Source organism: Nyctibius grandis, chromosome Z (assembly GCF_013368605.1).
Source record: "Nyctibius grandis isolate bNycGra1 chromosome Z, bNycGra1.pri, whole genome shotgun sequence".
In the NCBI taxonomy this organism is placed as follows: domain Eukaryota; kingdom Metazoa; phylum Chordata; class Aves; order Nyctibiiformes; family Nyctibiidae; genus Nyctibius; species Nyctibius grandis.
This window is the reverse complement of record NC_090695.1, coordinates 77,952,136-77,975,991: the sequence shown is the minus strand read 5'-3', so window position 1 is coordinate 77,975,991 and position 23,856 is coordinate 77,952,136. Positions and strand designations below refer to the sequence as shown.

At 47.3% G+C, this 23,856-nt stretch overlaps 1 protein-coding gene across 1 annotated transcript in view; it reads right to left on the bottom strand.

Annotated features, from left to right (window-relative positions):
- Positions 1-23,490, bottom strand: part of LOC137676259 (RNA polymerase II elongation factor ELL2-like) — a 39,505-nt gene extending 16,015 nt beyond the window's left edge. Inside the window, exons 1-3 of the mRNA XM_068422958.1 lie at positions 23,363-23,490; positions 13,530-13,578; positions 1,807-1,928 (exon numbers count right to left, since the gene is read on the bottom strand). Of these exons, the coding sequence (XP_068279059.1) occupies positions 1,807-1,928; positions 13,530-13,578; positions 23,363-23,490 (299 nt within the window). The remainder of the gene's footprint in view (positions 1-1,806; positions 1,929-13,529; positions 13,579-23,362) is intronic.
- Between the last annotated feature and the right edge of the window lie 366 nt (positions 23,491-23,856).

Genomic DNA, 23,856 nt, shown 5'->3' with positions numbered 1-23,856 from the left:
AGGCGGCAGGCGCAACGGCACCCTCATGGCGGGCAGCTCCTGCCCCGCAGGTTTCCCGCTGGCCGCCCGCTCTCCGCTCAGCGCACATCTCCTCTCCTCTGCCCGCAGCGGCCCTGCGAGGCCCACGGAGGGCAGGCCGGCCTCCCTGCCAGGCCCGCGCCCTGCTCCGCCCTTGTCTTGCTGTCAAAGATGTCCGCCCTCCTCGTCGCTCGCTCTGTGCCTCTGCCAGTGACGAGAAGTGCTTGCGCTGCACCCGACCGCTTCTCCGAGGATTCGCGTTCAGGAAGAGGTGCTTTGAGCAAACCCCGCGTGAGGATGATGGGGTCTCCTCGGTAGTGTCAGGGCGGGCGTTGGGCTTCAGGAGGTGTCTCTGGAGGAGCCCGGCCTGCCATGGTCAGCCCACACCTTGGGCCGCGCCCAGCCAGGAGCATACCTCGACCAACTAACAGTGGCTTCGTTTAACACTACACAAGTTTGGCATTAACTTTGCAGGCACTTTGCACAAACCAAGGGCTGGCTACAAAGGACCTCGTGAAAGCTAGTCTGAATTGGATTTTGAAGTAGATTAGTAAAACCACATTAAAACTACCTAGACATGTTATTCAGAATTATTCAGAGCTAAAGCAGCTTAAATGTAATCTTACTCAGAAAAGGAATCCAGTTTAATTTAACTGAAGGTGCTCCTCCGCAGAGAAGAAAGTGCCCCTCAGAGATGCTCAGAAGAGACGAGCCAGGAGCAGACGCAGGACATTGCAACCCCTGCATGCACTCCTGCTGCTTGCTTTGTGCCAGTCTCGGCAGCTGTCTGGCCTCCTTCAGATAGTTTAATCAAAAAAAAAACCAAACCCAAAACCCACACCGCCCCAGGCTCCCCCAGGTCTGCCACTAAACCATTCAGCCTTTTGCCAATGCCATCCGTTAAGTGAGTTCACTGAAAGGCTGTATCGTAGCAGAAGAGAGAGGGGAGAAAGAGGAGGATGAGGATGCTGAGAGATCTCCTGTTAGGCAGAAAGCTATTAAATCAGCTCATTTTCTTATTGCTCCCAAAACCCGCGATCTAGACAAATCTCAGTTTTGAAATTGAGGGCAGAAGCTCTCCTGTGACCGAGAACCTGAGCAGCACCTTTTGGAGACATGCTGGTGTGCCTCTTTGCTATCGGCTTCCCAGATCAATACACAAACTGCCTGCGATGTCCTAGTTAATCAAATGGGACAGACAGTTGTTCAACACCACTGGACTACATCGGTACTATGCTGAACGTAATATTCTAGGAGCTGAAGCAAACTTAATGCAAAAGCACGGTATTTTCTTGCCTTTTCGGTAGACGTTAACACAGTTCACTTTGAAAAGAACCAGCACAAGGCACTGCTGTATTACGTTTGGGTTCTGAAACCCCGTGGTCATGCAATTACGGGTAAGGTCACTGATTTATGTGGTTCATAAAATAAGACTACTATCCATCATGGCCAGCACGCTAGCATGCTGCCAGCCACAATCATATTTACATATGGTTGTAGAACGGATCTGGACTAGCTCAGATGATTCTGAACTCCAAATGCTTTCAAAAGTAGCACTAAGAGGTGAGAAAGTACTCAAAAGGTTACTTTTTAAAGAGCAAACCCAAAAAGAATTCTATGTAAAAGCAAGAACTTATAATTAGCAAGAAATCATGGTATTGCTAGGAATTAATTTTCTACTGCAGCTCATCACTAGGAGCATGCTTCTGTTACAGGTTTTCGCTATATGCTCAAAGACACAGAATCTACTTAAATTTGCCATGAAAGAAAACGTCAGGCAAAACTTACCTCGATTTTCTTTGCCGGACACAGTCAACACTTCCCTGAGGATTATCTTTGCCAACATCTGACAAGCGGAAGTCAAATGTATGCACTTCATTTGGCTGATCAACTTTGGGAATTTTAATAAGCTAAAAGGAAAAAAAAGTTTATGTAAAAACTTCAATCTACACTCCTCTGCTTGCAATTAACTAGTAAAAACTTCAATCTACACTCCCTTGCTTGCGATTAAATAGGACCATAATTTTAAGTGAGAAACTGTGTTTCAAAAGTTCTGATGTGATTTCAGTCACGTCACTGAAAAGGCTGCTTTGGGACAGTTCTCCCTCTGAAAGCAGCGCTAGCTACGTGTCTGTTGCAGTGGTAACTGCACTAGAAAAGCTACAGTCGCTCAGCCTCCAATGCAGCAAAGCATTCGAGTAGCAAGTCATCCTTTCCCGTTTAGTGGAATTCATATGCACGTGCTTTACTTCAAATGCACAATCAAATGGACCGAAGCTCAGCTAACAAAACGGACGACAGCAATTCGCACAGACCGCATCGGATGCTGCCACGACTTTGTGATTTATTTGGTCCTAATGAAGCACATGCGGGAGTCAGCTCCAAGGAGGAAAGAAACCAGCAACACCCAAATTACAGGCGTAAAACTTCCTAAACTATAAAAGATCAATTTCAACTCCAACAGGCGCTAAAAGCCCTTTTCTTTTACTCAGCTGTAGATGCCATTATTTGCATAAATGTGAAACGTAAATAGTTTTTTGTAAGTTCACTCAGATGTAACAAAACTTGATTTCCTTGGGTGAACTAATCGTTTAGTACAGAATGTGCTGCATTCTGCTGGAGCTCAAAAATGTAAATATGCAAAATCATTAAAATGTTTATTGGCATAAGCACGTTTTTCCATGTGCTGCTATACAAAATACTGAAGCACAAAAAGCTACTGCCATCCAACTCGTTTATTCTGAAAGCAAAATTAGCTTGCAGTAAATCTAAAAAGCTATTCTTCTGAAATTTGCTTGCATTTTTAATGGAATATTAAATACAACTGACAAAGATAGATACTTTAAAGCAGTATCAACAGTCTCTCAGAAATCTTTCTCTCAGTATTTTGCTTGTGAGATTGCCCAGTCTTCATCAAGGTCAATGTCATTTGCACAAAGTACTACTACAAAACAACTCTATTACCATTTACATTTTAATTATCAGTACCAGCAGAGCTTACCAACAGCTTGGGACAGCAACTGGACATGAAGGAGAAAGACAAGTCACCTGAACGCCGTATTCTTTTACTTAAGCTTAAACCAGTAGCATGCTTAAAAGAGCAATCTGTGCATTTTATAGAAGAATGAAAATAAATTGTGTAAGTTACCAAACGCATCATCTTGAATTATATATGCAGCTTTACCTTTTAATGATTCTGAAGGTTACTACAGAGTAACCATCGACCTAAGAAGACCACAGGGGCCTAAATGACACTAAAATTCATCTACATTCCATAAAATTAACTGCCACTGATTAAATGTTTGAGCATGCTGGTTTTACTGTAAATACAGCAGGTGTGTATGTATGAATCTGACAACTTGAATTCAACCCAGTGTAGAAGAGGTAATGTTTTTTAGCCTCATACACTTTTTGGAAAGCCAACAAATACCGACTATGATCAATCCAAGGCTGGCCCTCAAGAAATAGAGCCAAGCAGAGGGCAGCAAGTAACTTGGACTTCATTATCAAAGCTTATTTTGAGCAAATCTTTGTTCTCCGTTGATCAGCCAAAAGAATGTATATGCGTGCAATCACCTTGAACAGTAGGAATGTCTGTACCCTAATATTTAAAATTCTGGGAGAATTGCCATGAGTATCAAACCATAGAGTGGCTCAATGTGTTTTGATTAATAAAGTGAAGACAGAAGCTGACCTTAGAGTACATTTAAAAGCATGTTTGTTGCTGTTCCACTCTCTTCAGTGGGGTCTTATTTCTCCCAAATATTGAAAGAGGCATTGATAAAGTAAGGAGAAAAACGGCAGATGCCTACGAAGCTTATCACCAACAACGATTTCCCAGGAGCAAACTCAAATGGAAACACGTTTCAAAGCTTCCCCCCCTCATACATAAACTCTGTAAGAAAGACACTGAAGGTGATGAGGGAACCAGCTACTGAAACCATCGTGACAGGTTTCTCTTAATAAGTAATTAAAAGGTCTAGAAATTTAATTTCATTCTCAAAGTTTTAGGATATATTTTTCACAAACTTCACAAGAACTAGATGACCACTCCTCAGGTATTCACTACATTGGATGAAAAGGACAAGAACTGTGGGGGACTATTTCTCTGGTACAAGATTTCAGAAGTGGCAGTGCAACTAACTTGAGAACAAAAATTTAACTCTTTCATCCTCGGTCCCAAAGTTTTATTATTTAATCTATAATGCAGCAGACATAAGCCTTTCATTTTTGTGAACTTTCTTTTGGACCCATTCAGAATATCCACACTGTAAAAAGCTTTGTCCCTCAAACAAGAAAATTTATTGAAGCTTGTCATAATTCAGATAACCCAGTTTAATAAACTTGGGACAAGCTCTGAGGGAAAAAATGCATTTTAAGTTATATTAACTGCAATTAAATGAGATAAGCTTGTTTCCCATATTATGGATCAAAAGTGAAAGCCCAAACATTTATGAAATGGAATGAAGAATATGAAGTGCATCTGCAGGTCATACAACGCTAGAAGGGACAAAAAGCATGAGGATGGAGTTAAAATTCACAGCAGTCTTTAAAAACTGGAATGCGGGTCTGAAAATAGGTGCACGATACCCTTCAGAAGAGGCTGTGCAAGGTACCTCATTCTGAAGTAAAAACCCAACACGGGGAAGCAGCTGTACAGAAAATGATCTGCAGGTTACAGTCGAACATCCAGCCAACACAAGCCCACAGTATCACACTTTTGCCGTACTGGGGTGCACCAACGTGACTTCAGCAACAAGAAAGAGCGGGTTGAACTGCAGGATGATGAGATGAGACCGGGACATGGGAGCTGCTGCTCTTGATCCACTTTCCAGCTCTCCAGAGGTTTCCACCACATTTGCCCCCTGCCACCACCACGTCGCACACTACCGCTCCAGGGAAGCACGATGCTTCGGCAGCCAGCCGTGCAGTGCAAACCAGTGCACTGTCCTCTCCCAAATGCCACCCACCAGCTTTGACCTGGAGAGATTTCAAGGCTCCCTCCTTGCTTCTTTGTGAGGACGACCTCATCCTCTTACAAATCAAGTAAATATCTTACAGAGGCACATTTTTAAAGCATGGGGTTCTTGCTCAGCAACATGCAGTCTAGAAAGTATTCCTAGGATATTAACACATTTTCAGCAACCTAGAGAAAGCAATATTTGAACCAGATAAACTTGCTGACAACACCTAGCTCTGCAAAAGCTACTGTCATCTCAAACCCCTAAGATCAAGTTTTATTGCTGTGGACATATTTGCCAGACATATCTTGCAAGACAAAATAACACTTCGAAGTAGTTTATAGACTCAGCAACTTCTGCAAATAAGCCTCCTGTTTTGAAAACACAGTCCTGTATTACACTGTAAATTTATATTATATGGTTCTGAAAAGTTCAACAGGCAGTTCAAGGATTTTTGGCTTAATCGGAATTAAGATACTGCATTCAGCTTGAGATAAGCACAGTGACAAAAAGTTTGTTTTTCCTATTTGAGCGATACTTGCAGAAGAAGGTCAAGGAGCCTTTATTAACAAAGTACACATTGCAACCACATTAATCCGTAATAGAAAACAAACTCTTGTGTGCATCAGGAAGCAGCACTGCAAGCTCGTTGTCAGCGTGTTTCTTCTGGAGAAGCTGCCTTTGATTTGTATTCAACCTCCCACGTGTAAAGAGCATCCTAGCTGGTACGTGGCGTGCAATACGTTGGAAAGGAATTTGCTGTATTCTTTCACAGCAAAGAGGCAGATTTCTGAACAGCAAACACCCCCCATTCTCTATAGCTGATACACACTCTTCTTCCAGAAATAGTGAAGTCCTTGCCACAATCCTTCACTAGATCTACTTTGTCCTTACCAGCAGCCAACCAAATAGGGCAACGAAAGGAGATGAGAAAGCCCTGAAGAGAAGAAGCTGCAGGTTTGCACACCTTACCCAAAGAGCCACCAGACTCTGGACACAACACTGGTCGTGTCCAGACAAGGGAAGAGGCCACCTTGAAAACAGGTGTATATGAACACAGTTCACAACAATCTCTCCCCCTGCTTTAGGCACCATCCTCATAAAATAAACCACGCATCTTTCCCCTAACATTGCCCAACTTTAAACGTGTTAACTAACTGATCTGAGTTGGCAAGTCCCAGCCCATATACTTCCCAGAATGTGTACTAGCACGGGAAGGTAGGGCATCTGTTTTCTCCTCACATGCCCAAACACGTTGATCCTTGCACATACTTCTTCCCCCATTTATGCCAGAAGCCCGTCATGCGAAATGCTCTCTCCACCACCTGAAGATGCATCCACACAGGCAGCTGTGCTCAGCCTTATGCCAGCTCCCCCGTACATCCCACCCAACACCTGCAGCCCCCACTGCTCTTCCCACTGCCGCCTTGCCGCTCAGCAAGTGTCCCAGTTTCAGCTGACAACCAGCTCAGGTCTTAAGACCTGTCTTAGCCACTACCTCCTAGCTAAGCCCACAACTGATAAACACTTGAAGAATATCACTGGTCTGTTTCATAAGATAACACAGATAGGTTGTGGTGGACAAGGCTTTACAAAGTGGTAAATAATGCCTACTCATGCCTAAAAGCATCGCAGGGATGCTAAGACTATCAGTACTACCCTCATACGCTTCTCCTCCACGTCCAGGAAACAGTGTCGGGAGAATGAAGGCACTGCAAGGGGGGGAAACCAAGCTAAGATGCACCTAAGGCATAGACAGGTGAACACTCAACAGTTTTCCCCACCAAGTCTGACCAAATTTTCTGCTCTGTAGGGACCAGCTGCTTGTTTCAAACCCTTCCCTTCTACATTTCCTTTCCGCTTTACTTCAGAGCTGCCTTCTCACACCGCTTTACCATCTGTACCATCACCCTCCTTCTTTCCTGTTCAGGAAAAAAAAAGTTAAAAGAACACCCTGTCTTTAGTGAATCCACTGATTAACAGACTTTGTCAAAGGTGACATGTGAAAAAGGTGTCAGAAGCCACTGCAGAACAGTTATTTTCCAGTCCTGGAAATTGAATAATTGCTTGTTTAGCCTACAGAATTTGCTTTATTTTAACAGAAGCATGCAGGAAGTCTTACCATTAACATCCGATGCATCTCTCTAGGCTAATGCAGATGCAGAAAGCCTATTTCCTAGATCCACGCTGAAAAGACAGGAGTGGTTGAACAGATCATTCTTAATTGATGGCAGCAGCAGCAGGAAATTTGCTCTTTCTGCCTCTGCTCTAAGCTTACATAAAGAAAAGAGTTTCATCTACGTTTGCATACAATTCAGAGACAAATTTAATCAACCCCCAGAATCTTCCCTCACTGGCAGATTTTTCACGAGTGATGTAGCGGATGACGGGATAAGGGACCTCCTGCTTTCAAGTGCCTTAATCTCCATCACTGATGCGACCTTTTAGGACACAACTATTACGAGAGACTCTAACAACACTAGAGTCAGTTGAATATTATGAGGTGTGCTCTTAAAACACAGTGAAGCCAACCTAACGGGCAGCTGCCAGCAAAAAGCATGGCTCCACAAGCATGTTCCTGCTGCTTCCCTCAGGCCAGCCAGGACATTTGACTGTGCCAGTCGCACATCGATGCAGAGAGCTAGCCTTGTGGAAAAGTACAGAAGAAATAAGGAAAGGAAAAGGAAAGGGGAAGGGGAAGGGGAAGGGGAAGGGGAAGGGGAAGGGGAAGGGGAAGGGGAAGGGGAAGGGGAAGGGGAAGGGGAAGAAAGGAAAGGGAAGGGGAAGAAAGGAAAGGGAAGGGAAAGGGAAGGGAAAGGAAGGGAAAGGGAAGGGAAAGAAGGGGGAAAGGGAAGGGAAAGGGAAGGGAAAGGGAAGGGAAAGGGAGGGGAAAGGGAGGGGAAAGGGAGGGGAAAGGGAAAGGGAAAGGGAAAGGGAAAGGGAAAGGGAAAGGGAAAGGGAAAGGGAAGGGGAAGGGGAAGGGGAAGGGGAAGGGGAAGGGGAAGGGGAAGGGGAAGGGGAAGGGGAAGGGGAAGGGGAAGGGGAAGGGGAAGGGGAAGGGGAAGGGGAAGGGGAAGGGGAGGGGAGGGGAGGGGAGGGGAGGGGAGGGGAGGGGAGGGGAGGGGAGGGGAAGGGAAGGGAAGGGAAGGGAAGGGAAGGGAAGGGAAGGGAAGGGAAGGGAAGGGAAGGGAAGGGAAGGGAAGGGAAGGGAAGGGAAGGGAAGGGAAGGGAAGGGAAGGGAAGGGAAGGGAAGGGAAGGGAAGGGAAGGGAAGGGAAGGGAAGAGACAAAAGTTGTCTTTTAGGCCATCTGCATGAACAACATCACTGCAGCAAACGCACAGCAATGGCACTGGCAGAAGGGCCCTACCTTCCTAGAGCATGACTAGCTAAAACACAAACCAACAACTGCTTTGTTGCAGCTAGATTTAGCTCCAGAGGCCAGACAGAAGTGCCTGCAAGTACTGCAGCACACAGGACAGTAAGGACAAACCTATTTATCTGTACACACCAAAACTTAGGAAGATGTTAGCTTGGATATGCTAAAGGAAATCCCAGGAAGGAAGGACTGAATTGGTACAGGGTCCTCTTGAATTTAAAAAAAAAAAAAGTCTTAGCACAGAATATAGAAAACAAAAGTGGAAAAACAGACATTCTGTAGAGGTTAAGTCTTAAAATTTTTATGCTTTTGAAATTTGAGACTTTAGGATAAAATGGTAACAAAAGGATGCAGAAAGAACTTCTAAGTCTTCTCAAATGAAAATAAGCTTTCACCTTTAAGTGACAAAAAAAAAGTCAAAACTTAAACCAAATTCAAACTCTGGCAAGCTTGGATCAAGCAGCTGTGCAGCCTGGGGAAAGCCAGGCAGATGAGGGTATCAACACATGCATGCTTTGTGGCACGGAGGGGCAAAACCCAGGGCCGCAGACCCTTAGGTGTGTACCAGCACACTGGCCTGACAGGCACGCGGAGCAGTGTGCTGTGCTTTGACCTGGCCCCAGTGTCACCACCAGCCAGGCCGGAGCACTTCAGGATGTGTGCTGAGTGCTCTTGACCCTCTGCAGCCTGCTTCAGAATGTCATTTTAAATTCTACGTCCTCAGCTGGCTTGCAATCTCTCACCATCTAATGGATTTAGTAATAGAGAGTATCCAGTAGAACAACTCAGACCCTTGACTTTAATCCCTTCCTCTTGGTAACTGATTTCCAGATCTGTCATTACCCTCTCTCGCTCCATTTTCTGAGCTGAAGTTTACTCACAATTTCTTTAGAGCAACGCTTCATTTGCCAAGAGGCAAACCCCTGCTACTGGGGAAGGGCACTGCTCTGCTCAGCAGGGACATTCTGCTGTGTTTCACGTAACTTCCACTTTTACAAATCCCAAGAGGGACAATTTTTGCCATAGCATCATTTGGCTCTTTGCTGCAGTGGCTTCTGCCCAGGTAAGCTTGCTCCTAAACTTAAAATTTGCTCCTTTGTCTGCATGAATGCAAAAGTCCAGCCTGCACATTCAAGGAGGCAAAAGTGCTCCAGAAAATTACTGGACCCATTTGAAAATTCAAAAAGCCGCTATTAAACATGAGAAAAATCTCAGCACTGGTTTCTTTCGTTTCATTTCAATATTAGCAGTCTTTTTGCAAAATGCTGTTTCCATCAAGTACTAAACCGCCTCCTCCTTCATTATAGCTACACTACAGAACAGAAGTGGCCAATGTCCCTTTCAAAAAGGAAGTCAAGATGCCTTTCTCCAGAAATAATGTGACTACACGACTGCCTTGCAAAAAAGTTTCAATATTTTACTACACAAAAACCATTTAAAATGCATATATTTACTGACTGTGCTCACCTGTAGACAAATGGATAACCTTAAGGGAGAAGACTTTGTTTTAGTTTCAGTCTTCTCCCCCTCTCCTTCCTTTTTTCTCTCTGGCCTTTTTTCTAAGACTTTCGTATTTGCTCCCTCAAATCCGTGCACTTCACCTGTATGCGCCAGTTCACCCGCTTGAACCTGAGTGCTGGGCACCAGGCTGGTTTCTTTGCCACCCAGCAGGAATCTGTCACCAACCTGCTGCAGCAAAGCTCCTCACCCGGGGGCCACAACCACGCTCCCCAACACCCATGCTGCTGCACCCTCCTCTGGCGCAAGGAACAGAGGTTTGCACAGGAACAAGAGAACAAGGCAGGCAACAACCATTCCTAAACTGGAGCCGGAGGGCTCAGCACGCTGCTGAATTTCCCCAAAAAGGCGACCGGTTTTGTACACTTGCTGGAGGAAGGCGAGATCGTGGTGGCCACCCCCACCGCAGCAGGAGATGGAGGACGTCACCAGCTGCGGGTACGGTGCACGCTTCGCAAACTGTCTCCGTATAAGAAATGTATCTGCAAGTCGCAGGACACAGCAGAGCAAGTTACAAACACAGGAGGGAAGCCATACCAGGGAAAGCACGGTTGTCTGAAACGTTAGCAGCACAGCAGTACCCTGGACCATAAACAGAGGTTTTTTTCCTTTAGATGTGTCCCTACTGCCGTTACAAGTCAATTGCCAATATTCACATTCCTCAGGGCTATTGTATCTAGCACAGCATAGCTGCTACATTCTCCAGGCTGCCTAGGTGTGCTCCAAAACATTTAATTAGAAGGTATTTCTTAAAAATTAATCTGTATCACCCTAATGATCCACTTCTTGCAGTCCCCTGGTACCCTCCAGGTGTCTCAGACACCAGCAGACGCTATCGTCTGGACTGGTTGGGAGTAAGATATTCCAGTAGGAAAAGTTCTCCCTCCCAAGGGCCGACTTGTGCTCTGGTGCAAAAGTTAGTTTTAACACTCACAGATATTTTCTTAATTCACAATCACAGAGTTCTGAGCTGTGTTTTATGCAAACTGTTCCGGCGTGTGTCAGGGGTTCTTGTACTGAAGAGCGTCTGGAGGCCAGCCATGCAGCACGCACAGATGATTTATTATTGTACCGAATGCAAACCATTTTACTGCATCACTGGATTTGCTGTTGTGCCTCCTGAGACCACCTATACACTCTCAACGCTTTTCAGATCCCTTCAGAGCAACTCTACTGTACAACAGAAAACAATTAAACTTGCTTTTTTTTTTCCTTGGCAACGTGACTGCAGAACCCCTTTGACACCAATCTTAGCTTCTTGTTAAACTTATACATGAAAGAAAAGCTCACCCCTTGCCTCGTCTAGCGTAAGGCTCCTCTTCTCAATTCTCACATCTAACACAACTCTAGAGCACCCCAAGCCAGAAAGCTCCTTTAGTTCTCCACTCCAGCCCTTCCTAACATCCACAGAGGACTGGGACGAGAATGTGTGTAACAAGAGATGGAATATTAAAAAACATAAAAAAGGCTGGTTTTTTTTTAATGCTGGTATTTTATCCTCAGCTGGGAGTTAGATAGTTATCTGAATTGCAGAGGAAGTACTCTCCAGAGACAAATACAATCCTATTTGTTTTCAGCAGCTTTTAAGGAAACGTCTCGCTGCCGTAGGTAACCTGCAACACCTCGGCACTGACAAATACATCCCGAGCGCTCTTCACTCCAGAGACCTCCAACTGGAAGCCAGACCAGAAGAAGAAGGAAGGCCTTTCAAAGGGCCAGGTCAGTCCTCTGCCGTGCAATTTGCGTACTCTGGAAACACGCAGACCATGGCTGTGCAATATATAGAAATAACGAGCTAATAATTTCCTTCCTGCTCTATGTACAGTAGTAAATGTCCTGCTTTAACTTACCATCTGCCTTAACAACCTTAGATTTCTCTCCCTGTTGCGGAGACTTAGGATCTAGGAATCTCCTGCAATGAATTCCGTAGTTCGTATTTCCTTCATTATGGACAGATTTGAAAAGTACCACAAGAGATTATTGCTTCTGCAGCAACCAGCAAAGTGCCTGCAGATGTTTCCATCTCACAGATCATGGGAGCAGACCTTACTGTTGAATTTCATAACGAAAAAGCACATCCCTCGATTAACTTTTTAATAGAAACAAGGGTGACAACAAGGTAAGTTAACATTTGGCTCTTCAGCAGTCTTGGGCCCCCCAGATTTTGACCGTTTTTGCCAAAGCTCCCAGATTTTTTACAGCTGAGAAATAAAATCTCCCCCAGCCAAGTAACTTCTCAAACCTCACACACTACTGCTTTAAAGCTGCTACCAGAGAACATAGGAGAAAGCAGCACATGAACTTCTGCAGAGGATGAGAGGGTGCAGGGTAGATAAAGCGTGCTGGTAATTTTTCTTCCACAGCATACTACTTGCAGAACTTCACGCCAACAGCTTGGTCAATTATTTATACTCTGAGAACTTATTTTGAACTAAGCTCCTGCTCCATCCCTTGCAGCACTCGCACGCCCGCTGCCACGGTCCGTGGGTCAGGAAGCCAATCGGCAGGGCCAGCCGGTCCCTTTTTCTGGATTACATCCCAGACAAATTAGCAAGTACGACTTCCCTCTTGACGGCAGCACTAATTCAAATTGATCTGTGCTCCCAGCCACTCTCTCCTGGTACAGCTATTTTGGCTGACCGTCTTAACCAAGATGGTTATTCATTCTAGTAAGGAAATTCTTTTGCCACTATAGTTTAAATATATGCCAGTATAGTTTAAATTGCAAATAAGCTACAAGAAGAAAGGATTTTCTTAGAAGTGCAGTGTTAAGAGACTTTTGTCTGCACAAGTAGCTTTGTTATAGATATGATTCTCCCAGCATGTGAGTACCCTTCAGCCAAACTGATGCTGGACCAGGACTGCAGCCTCACACCTGTGGGCAGGAGCACCTCCTCACACCAGCATGAAGACCTTACCAATCCTTCTCTCATCCCTTCCCGGCTATCTCTACACAAGCACCACACAGCTACACGGAAAACTGGAACAGTTAATGGATCTGATTTAAGGCTAACAGCATAAAAGGCACAATTCATACTTCCATCTCTAACCATGAGTCTTTAGCCATCTCTTGAAGTTTAAATGTTAAACCCAAAATCTTAAATTGTTCTACTTCAGAGATCATAGCCTGTATTTAATTTTATCTTCAGCTTTAATTCTCCAGTTTGCACTAGTGACTGATTGTTTAACAGGACCTGGGGCCATTAGGAGGCCACATTTCCTCATGTTTTCCTTCAACTCTTCCTTAACAGACTTGAAATGCTCTGTAGAGTTTCAGAAAGGGTTCAAGAACCACCAGTGGTCTGTGGTATACAAAACTCCACTCCTCAAAACTGCAGGTCTGCTTCACACCTTGAAACCAACCACTTAAAGTGTTTTAAAACATTCCATTTGCACTGCTCAGTTGATGCCTTACAAGTTTTTCCTGTTGCTTTCAAATTTAGGCTAGAAGGTGACAAAGGCAAGACAAAAAAGCATACCTACAGCATGATTTTCTTCCACTTTCTGCTACAACTCTTCAGTAAATATACAACGAAACATTATCTGGCATGAAGCAGATCTTAAGAATGTCTGTAGGATTTTTTTTTTAATAAGTGAAAGTGGTTAACCTACACTGCATTTATTTTCCAATATAGCAAGAGTACAAAATACTCACCCCTTGGGATCCTTGAAACTGAATTAAATGTTGAGAAGAAACATCATCCCACAAGGGAAAGAAAATAAGCAGAACATAAGCTAAACGACAAATGTCTGCGCTCCAGCAGAAGTTATTTTGCTGCAGAAAGAGAAGGTGGACGCGCCCACAGCAAACCAGAGAGCTCCTCGGGCCCGTACCATGATGCAGACCGCACCAGGCAGCAGTGGCCAGGGCTCCAGCAGCGGGTCCGGGCTCCTCGCAGCACCCAGGGTTTCCTCTGCTCGGCGCCGAGGAGCCTGAGAGCTGCTGCTTTATCGTGCTCAGCAAGGACACCGGCGCAGCATGGGGAGTCTGAGAAAATGCTGAAAATCGTACAAGGGTAGCTGCTGGCACTGAACGGAAAAACAACCCCTCCTCTGCTCGAAGTACCACCAAAATGTGGGAGTCCAAAATAGCCTTCTCCCTCCCAAACCCTGCCCTCTTGCCCAGTTGCTTATGCACTGGGACTGGCTTCATTTCTGAAGAGACTATTCAATAACGCTATTTTCACATCTACTTGAGTTCCAGGTATCAGCTTGAATTACGTGATTAACACAGGCAACCTGCCTGCTCCAAAGGTCGATAATGATGGCTTTCCTCGTTCGGACAATGCTCAGGCCTCTGTCACTCCCCACTGTCACGGACGACCTGCTCTTTGCCCATACCCCCATGCACGCACCAGCACTGACAGGAGCACTTGCAATGCTGCAGACCACAGCTCCGACCACAGCACCTTTCGTGCTGCTCCCAGCAGCGCGGACAGCCTGGGCAAGGCAGGGAATGGCACTCCTCTTCTGCTCTTACACTCTTAACCTAATTGCCTCAGCTCGCACGTGTCTTAAGACGAAAAGAGCGTCAGTACAATCAAACTGGCTTCAAAAAACTTCAGAGCCCCCCAAATAATCCTCGCTTCTTCAGCTAGGTATCTGCCAAGGGAAATACACAATATGGCCAAAAATACAAAAGCCACCTGCGCCCTGTCTCTATAATTTCACAGCACCAAGAGCAGCCTGTTCCTGACCGGTGAGGATGGAAGTGTCCCGCACTGCTTCTGTGCTGACACTGCAGTCCATGAAGACTTGCAAATGTTAAGGAAAAAAAAAAAAATTAAAAAATGAAGGAGCTTGCTAATTGGAAACTTCTCTGACACAAGCTGGCTTCTGGTCAGATCTGCTCCTCGACACAGCCCAAACAGCAACACCAGCAGTGCCAGCAGGAGCCCACTGATAAGAATATCCCGTTTTAGCAGCAATGCTGACTTTGCTCAGCTTTACTGAATCCTGAAATGATGCTGCTGGACACAAAAACAGAGGGCAGCCATGCTGACTAGCTCAGTTTGCTAGGCTTTGTCCACAGGGTGTTACAGGGAGTTTGCCAACCCACTGCAAACACTTACACTAAACAAGTTGCACCAAAGGATGGGATCCTAATGAATACAGACTTTATTCCAACAAAAGCAACTGCTTATGGACTTAAATCAAGAGCATTCAGGACTTGGCATCACTGGGAAGGTGAGTTAGATCCAGCCCCTGTCCTCTCCTCCCTCCAGCCACAGGTTCTTCCTCCTTCACTTGCACTTGTCTTGCCTTTTTGCAATAAAATCCATCTCACTCATCCAGCAGAAAATTCCCCTCACTGAGCTTGGCGATGAGCTGAACCTGCTCACACGGGTGCCAGCGAGTGCTGGAGCCGGTGGAAGGCAGGCAGCAGGAGTGGGAGACTAAGCTGAGCCTCACTGGTGAGCATCACCCGATGAACATCACCGGTGAACGCCACCTGTGAGCATCACCCGATGCCATGAAAGCCCGGAGACGGGCTCAGGCAAAAATAATACCACTGGAGAACTAACGTTCCCATACAAAATGTCAGTGGGGTCTTTAAAAATGACTATGCTCGTTTTTCCACAATTGGAGGCTTATACTCTATCTCAAGTTACGCAGCAGCCAACAACATGTACAACCTTAAGCCCTGAAATGGCTTGCTGCAGATTCGTCTGCTCCGCAAACCTTCCGACCTAAAGCCAGAAGGTTTTAGAAGGGAGCAGAGATTGAGATTAGTAATGTACCTATCTGCTTAACCAGCACATGCAAGTAAACTCATCTAAAAAATGCTATGGGTTACACATGCAAAGTTGGGTGCACAGTTATGAATCCTAACCTTTGTCCGAGGTTTTCCACAATGGCGTTTAATGCTCCACAGAAATTAATGTACGAAGGCAACTCACAAAACACCAAGCCAGTCAGGCAATGCCACGATTGTGTAGAACCACGCAGCAGCCATCACCTTCTTACAGCAGCTCACAGAATTTGACACGACCTGCTTTTTGAGCCGGAGAGACCATGCTGGTGTCACCAGCCACCTTCCCTGCTTCAGTGCGAGGAAATGCTATTTAAAAAATACAAATTGAGCAGGGCATCAAGCAGAAAGGTCTCACCTACCCGCTGGCAGGTGGTCTGGAGTGGCAGGCTGCTGCAGTGGGGACTAAGGCAGGGGACCTTGGCCCTCCAGCAAAACCTTCTGTCCCTGCCATGTCCAACAAGCCGACTGCTTTGAACAGCCACCACACGGACTTCAGGCACAGACAGGGGAACTGCTTCTCCAAACCCCCCTTCCCTCTGCTCCCCCAGGATCTCCCAGTTTTCCTGTGTTTCTTTTCTCTCAGTAAAGAGCGTGAAGTTCTGGAGAAGTGGCTCTCTGCGGGAGTCCCACCTCTTTTCCATGCCCCTTCCCCTCGTACTTCCCCATCACCCACCCTTGTTAGGAGTGTTACAGGGTGCATCCCTCGTTAGCCCTGTTCTGCATCCATTCACACACTTGCTGTCCATCAATTAGTCTAGTCCCTGTCCAAACTCCCTGACACTGCCTGTCCCCCAGCCTCCTATGACAGCAAGGTCCCAAGTCCACTGTCCAACAGGTGAACAGACCCACCTGCTTTACTTTTACCTGCTGGTTCCATCAGCTGTCCTCTCGCTCCAGCACTGCAAGATACAGCCAGCTCCACTGCCACGTCACCTACGATTCCCTGAGCCGCAGCCCTGTATCCTTCACTCCCCCGTGAAGAGCCCGGCCTCCACAGCCTTCCCTTGCGAGGCAGCTGCGACAGCTGGAGAGAGCAAGCAGAGGACAGCTCTCCTCCCTTGCATCCCTCACAATCCAGGACTGCACGGGCGACTTGACATGTGAGTGCCCAAGAGCTTTACACAGTACCAAAGGGATCCTCTCCATCACCCTGAATGCCCTCCCACATGGTGCCCATCTCCCTGCTACATTTTCTGGCTGCTGATGCAAACTGAACAAACGCTTTCTAAGAACTGGAAACAGCAACTCCAAGATCTCTCATCTGCAGTTGCAACTGCCCGTTCCAAGTTTCATGTCATACAGAGCTTATTTTTCCCCTACACGTTATTTTATCTGTGGTGAAAACCAGTGTCACCTTTTTTGCCACCCATATGGATTGGCAATGTCTTTCTGGAGCTCCTCAGCATCACTTTCTGATCACCTCAAAAATCCGAGTATCACTTCCAACCTTTGACATCTCAGTACCTTCTCCAAGACGCTGCTGAACATGTTAAGTGAAATGGGCTCCAGGACTGACACCTGAGAAGTCAGAAGTGGACTCGCTTCTACCCTGAAGAGCCACCACTAAGCCAGACCCATTTCTGCACATCGCCTCCAGTGACTATCTGACTGGCATCACCTCTCACCGAACATGTGAGCTGACCCCTCTTCCCAATCCACTCTCACCAGTTTGGCCAGTTCAGCCCAAAACTTTTGGAAGAGTGCAAACTTGAAAACCCTAAGATCCCGCGCCTGAGGCATAAGATCTGAAGTTCCACCCAGTTAATCCAAGGAAACAATCCTGGAAAAACTGTTAGTGCACGGAACAGCTGGAGCAGCGTGTGCATCGCCTCGCTAAGGAGTAGGAATAATCAGGCGGCAACTCAGCTGAAAACCAAGCTACAAACAGCTCCAGGCACACCTCACTTAAGTAATTGCTCTTTATTTGCATCTGAAGATTTTATTTAAGAAAAGGAAGAAGTTCTTCTACACAGGACTGGTCAAAAACAACCTTAGAGGAGCTGTGACAGCCAGGTCTTAAGTCTCAAATTTGGGGGGCAAAAACTCAAGAGCTAGCCAGCTTTCTCCTCCAGGTCCACTATTTTGCTTAATGGCCTTTGGGCAGGGACTGCGTCTGCTCGCAAGACTCGAGATCTGCACGCACACGGTACGCTGTAAGTAAGTCAGATATTTATAAGGCACCACCCTTGTATGTGAAGCTAATTATCTACTGTTTTTAAAGCACGTTGACTACGAGTGAGCAAAAGATGCCTTCATACCAGCACACTGGAGATTGTGACGTATAATAAAATTTTTCACATGCTTCAATAATTTTTAAAGAGCTATATATTATGTAGGAGGAGGCTAGAACAAGATACCGGTGCTCTCTGGCAATGTCATCCTAGGCATTTCCCCCCTGCCCTCCTCCTCCTTTCTGCAGTTTCTCTTCCCTGCCTCGGGGCTTACAGCCACCCACTGAGCCCAAAGAAGTTGTCAATTCAGAGCAGCAGCGTCTAACAGCACAGCTTACGCTGAGGAATTACAGAGCTCTCCTCGCAAGGAGGAGAAAAAGCATTTGGAAGGACAGACTGCCTGCACCGATAAAGTCCATTAAATCACTACAGACAGCGTACCGGTGCCACGGGGGATCCCTCCTTACGTAGGCGTTCCAGCGAGCGCCTCAGTCCCATCGTGCTGCCCAAGGGCTGCAAGGACCAAGGAACCCAAGCAGCCAGCCAGGCTGCACTTAGCGAAGTTCGGGTGGCCAACTCCAACCTCCAAACGTGTCACGTAGTGAAACCACCACGTTGCCAGGCGGCAGAGCCATTGTGACAGGTGGATACGGAGATACTACAGGAATTTAGCCCCCTTCGGTGTATCCATTCTGATTAGTTTTGGAGTCACATTGTTTTGGTGGTGGATTTTTTTGTATATACAATGTCTTCACACCATCTGGGCAGTACCTAGTAAGCAGGAAAACCCTAAATGTTGAAAACACCTCAATGCACAGCTCCATGACTTTGCTAATATACAAACCCTAGAGACACAGCGCTCATCGTCACACCAAGTGCACGTCACAAATACCGGTGCACTAATCCTCCTAGTCACCATAAGCAGGCATTACTACCATTTACGAGCAGTAACAGAAAGAGACAAATACGATCTCTGTTACCTGGTAGTTTTGGGTGTCAGATGTGGAAAATCCAAGTTCTAATTTTCACTGAGACTCATCAGCACTTGATCTTCTCACCTATAGCTCCTGGTTCCCTTCACTGTACCCACAAGCAGAACACAGCAGCGGCAGCCTACACGAGGGATGCTGCCAAAAGGAGCACCTGACCGTCCTGTGCCAAAACCAGATTGCCAGCACCGGCACCGGGACAAGGTAAGCAGAAGCAGCGTGCAGATGCAGAGGGGAATGGGCCTCCCTGGTACATCTCATCAGCTCGCCCCAGCTCCTGGAGTCACGGCACAGATGCTGCAGCCCTGGGGCCAGACAGGAGCAGCCTTGGGAGAAGGAAAGCAGTGGAGGTGCTGGCTCTGAAGGTGGGAGTCCCCTTGCTAGGGAAGCTGACAAACAGATCTACTTAGCTGTATTGGAAAACAAAGTTGTATCCTTGCTGCATGGCCCTCAACTGCTCAACAGCCCACAGTGTCTGAAAGACAAAGGTCCAGCTCCTTTCTCTACCCATTCCCTCCAGCCTTGTGGGTCTCTTCCATAACCTCGTTCAACTCACTAACCTAGAAGAAGACATTCCCGAAAAAAGTGAAATGGGTAGTTTTCTCCAATGGAAAGAAGTGGAATAGGACTTTCCCCTTTCAGAAGTCATGAAACCTCAAACCAGTTCAAGCCACCTCAAAATTTCACTCCAGACATTCAGCTCAGTTGTGTCTCTGGTGATCACCTGTGCAAGGTACAGGCAAGGCACTACAGTCAAGCCATCACATTTGCTAGGACAGTGCTTAACTACCCTAAGGTTTTCCTGCAGTCCCGTGTCTCATTAGCCACAACCTTCTGACATCTGAAACAGAATACACACCTTAGTCACTTCATACCAGACCTCTGACTTATCCAGGGCAGCCCTGTGTGCTAGACAAGGCAGGAGTTCTGTGGGAAGGTAATGCATCAATACCACTGGAAGAACTACAGCTACCACCCAGCTACCCAAAGAAACTGTCGGGATTAAGAATTTTTTCCCCACTAACAGATTTGCTTGAAATCACATTCAGAAGTTAGTGACAACACAAAAACATGCACAGTGACATCACCCAGGCCTTGATGCCCCAAGAAAACAGGTTCAAAAGAGCTTGCAATCAACCAATCTTTGATGAAAATGCATTTACAATTAATACCTGTATTGCTCGAATCGATTCACTCTGCATTATCAGTTAAATCAGACATTAAGATACATGCCATCTTAGATTTCAAGAAATCAAACGAAAATAGACACACAACTTATCATCAACTCTCCATCAGTATATTTACACTGGCAACCTGGAGGCAAAAACACCAGAGGTGTCACATTGGGACACTACTCAATGCCGTATTCTCTGACCGGCTTCAGAGCAGTCAGCAGATTAGGTCAGGCCACCACCAGCAAGAGGGAAGTTACATGCTGTAGCTAAGCCAGATGAGAGGCTCCATGTGCATCAAGGTAATAAGATAAGGTAAAATGACTCCATTTCTCTCTAACCTCTTCTCTTTATCGTGTTTCTGAGGATCATATAGTAAGTCAACTTTACAGTTAAGCCAGCAAAAAGTGATTTTTGGTTTTTTTGCTAAGCTCACTTTCTGCACAGAGGGTGGAGTTGCATGCTATAACTTGAGCTAAACTGATCAGCTGCCACTGAAAAAGGGAGGTTCTGCTCCCACTGCTTATCCTGGCCATGTGCACCCTGCGTCCTCCCACCACATTAGCTCTCACGCTTCTCCATCCAGCACTAAACCACTGTGGAAAAAGAAACAGAGGAACCCCACAGATAAATAAATTGGTTCAAAAAAGTTGCAGAAAGCAGTACAAGGGATGGAGGGAGGTGATGTACCAGGGCCAGCAAAGCCACATCCAGCAGTGAGATGTCAGAGCAGCTGAGCCCCGAAGCGCAGTCCCACCCGCAGGTATGGCTCTGCTCGAGGTAGACAGGGACCGCTCAGCCTTGCTTTTAGAGCAGGACCCCGGACATCCTGCCTGCCTACAGGACCAGGCAAGTCATCCCGCACTTCTCACCGCTCTCTCCTGCGGAGCAGCTGCAACTCTGGCCTCTGAGAGCATCACACGGCACTTAACTGAGCTAAAGCCAAAGTATTACTCCCTGCTAAGTAGAATTTGATTTAAAAAAATTAGCCATGCTTTAAATTAATTCTGCCACAGAAGATGCTCAAGGATCTTAAAGCACACTGCTCAATACTGTCAAAGGATATCTAGGCAAGAAGAATGTCCTCCACCATCTGAACCCAGTCAACCCCAGGCCATGACGATGAAGCACATAAAGGGAGTGGGGAATCAGGATTTGTCCTCACCTATACCAAGCGGCAGAGATGAGGCCTGCTGAAGAAAAACAATCTCTGCTCTGTATTTCTGAAAGTGGAGTTGAGGTTAGATGTTTTTAATTTAAGATTACAAGAGTCTTTCAAGTTTGCTTCAACTGTCACGCCAGCTAAGAAAATCCTTAGCAGAGCTAACAACAAAGAGCGAGTGCTTCATTCTTTATGCAGACTGCTTAAATTTGAATGTTAAGCAATTAAGTATACAGAGCCTGATTACACGCTGCCTAGATTCTACAGGTGACGGGAGAAGTAGGTCATCGGAGGGGTATCCTGATTTCTCACCTCTACACGCTTTCTGCGATATTACTTGTGTTACACAGATAAGATTACCAGCACCGAACAGAGGCAGCAGCAGAGCTGCAGGTGACCTTCCTTGCGTTCCCTTTCCTGCCTTCCCCAGTTCTCGGCAATGCTGATTTTACGCCTTCAGTGCAAATTTTTCAGTTGCACAGTCAGAACTGAAATGGGTCAGCAAAGCAGCTGAGCATTAAGCTAGGGAGAAAGGAAGGGATCACCAGCTACAGACCATCAATCCTGACCTCCTCCGGCACCAGGCAGACGTGTGAGCTAGCAGGCAGGTTGCAATCAGACCTATTTAAAATCAGAGACCACAGAAAAGGATAGTTCCTTCTCCCTCCCTCATTCCTCCTCCTGATGCTGATATTCTTGTCAAACATTAATGAAACAAACCAAAAAGCATCTGCAATAAGAGAACTCTGAGCATCACTTCCTGAATAGTGCCACAGGAGGTTTTTCTGCCAGTGCAGAAGTGTGTGATTTGGTTGGATAGTTTAACAGATGACCCTTTTTCAACCCAGAAATGAGGAGAAGAAACACGCCTCCACACAATCCAATGTGAATCAAAGCGAAGACGCTTTATTAAGTGTAAGCTGTCCCTTTTCACAGAATCACAGAATCACAGAATGTTAGGGATTGGAAGGGACCTCGAAAGATCATCTAGTCCAATCCCCCTGCCGGAGCAGGATTACCTAGATTTTGTACTTTCCCTGGCTGTAGGCATGTGCATTGCTACTGGTTAATATTACTAAACATACTCTTCTTTGATGTGTTGATTGGTCACTGCTCTGCCACTGGTCCTTTCTTAATTGGCTCCATCAGTTCTTGTTTCTTCTCCTCTGTGTTCGGCTCCCACTGGCTACTCCCTCAATTCTTGTTTGCTCAGCTGCTGTTTTTCCTCATCTTTTCTCCCCAAGGTCGGCTTGTTGACACTAACTGCATGACTCTTGTCACGCAGCTAGGCCCTCACTCCATGCTCTCATACTTCTGGCTCATTATATGACCATTCTCCTCCAAAAACCCCTCTACACAGAAATTCCAGAGGCTACAATAACTGAGCATTAAGTTTTTATGTTCCATTATTCTTCCACTTGCCGCTGCTCAAATGGGGATCTCCGCTCCCAGCTACAGTCTGCACCACCCAAGGTGAGGAGTTAAGCTCCTTGACGCTCGGCTCCCATCACACGGGAAGCGGGAAGCGTTCCGCTCCGAGAAGCGTGTCCCACCTGCATCCTACCAGCATCCCACCAGCACACCGCTGGCTGCGGGAAGGAATCCTTTCTCCAGAGCACAGAACTTGTTCGTCCTGAATGAATGACTTTAAATTAGCCCTAAGGATCCTGGCACCACGAAACGCGGCTGCAACTGCAAATATCAAATACCTGAGTCACTTTGAAACACGGCACGGACGCACGCTGGCGTCAAGCCTTTCGCAGCCCCGCAGGTAGCCCTGCCGTTGCCCACTCACGGGGCTGCTTCCCCCTCCGTGACAGCACAGCCGCGCTTGGCAAACGCTTGTACAAATAACGTATAACGATAAATTCATTCACTTGAGCCACAAGGCGTGCCGAAGCGCTGCTGGAAGTTTACCGACTGTCACAGCGCGGAGAACACGCAACAACCTCCAACTGCCACCGCACGCTTGGGACCCCTGCGCCGTGGGCCGCCTTGCAGCGGGACGGCTGCGTCCCGGGGGTCCCACCGAGCACGAGTGGGGACCCGGCTCTGCCCGGCCGGTCCCCGGGGGGTGCCCGCCGCACCTGCACCCCGCGGACACTGCGGGAGGGACCCCACGGGAACGGGGGGGCGAGGGGCGGCCGGTGCGGACCCCACGCGGCGATGCACGCACGGAAAACACGGCAACCCCCCCCGCTGTAACCCTGCCGAGCCCGGCGGCCGCCCGCCCCTCACCTTGCAGCCCTGGTGGCTCGCCAGCGCCTGCAGCACCGCCTCGGGCAGCTTAACGCGCATCACCGTGACGCTGGGCTTCTCTCTGCCGCCGGACACGCTGTACCGCTCCCCTTCCCGCAGCTTCGCCATCTCACGCGACCCCTCAGCCGCCGCCGCGGCCGCGGACAACCGGCCAACCGACCAACCGACCAACCGACAAACCGACCAACCGCCGCCCGCTCCGCTCCGCGCCCGCCCGGCGGCACAGCGGGACGGGACCTGCGGCCAGGGGCGGGGCCAAGCGCGACGTCACGGGGAGGGGGCGGGGCGAGCGGGCGGTGATTGGCAGCGGGGGATGCCGGCGTTCCCGAGGGCGCCGCTCCGCCGAAGGGGGCCCTGGGGGCTTCCGTGGGCACCGTGAGCAGTTCTGGGCCCCTCCCTGCAGGAAAGGTGCTGCAGCGAGTCCAGAGAAGGGCAGCGAGCTGGTGAAGGGTCTGGAGCACCAGTGTGATGAGG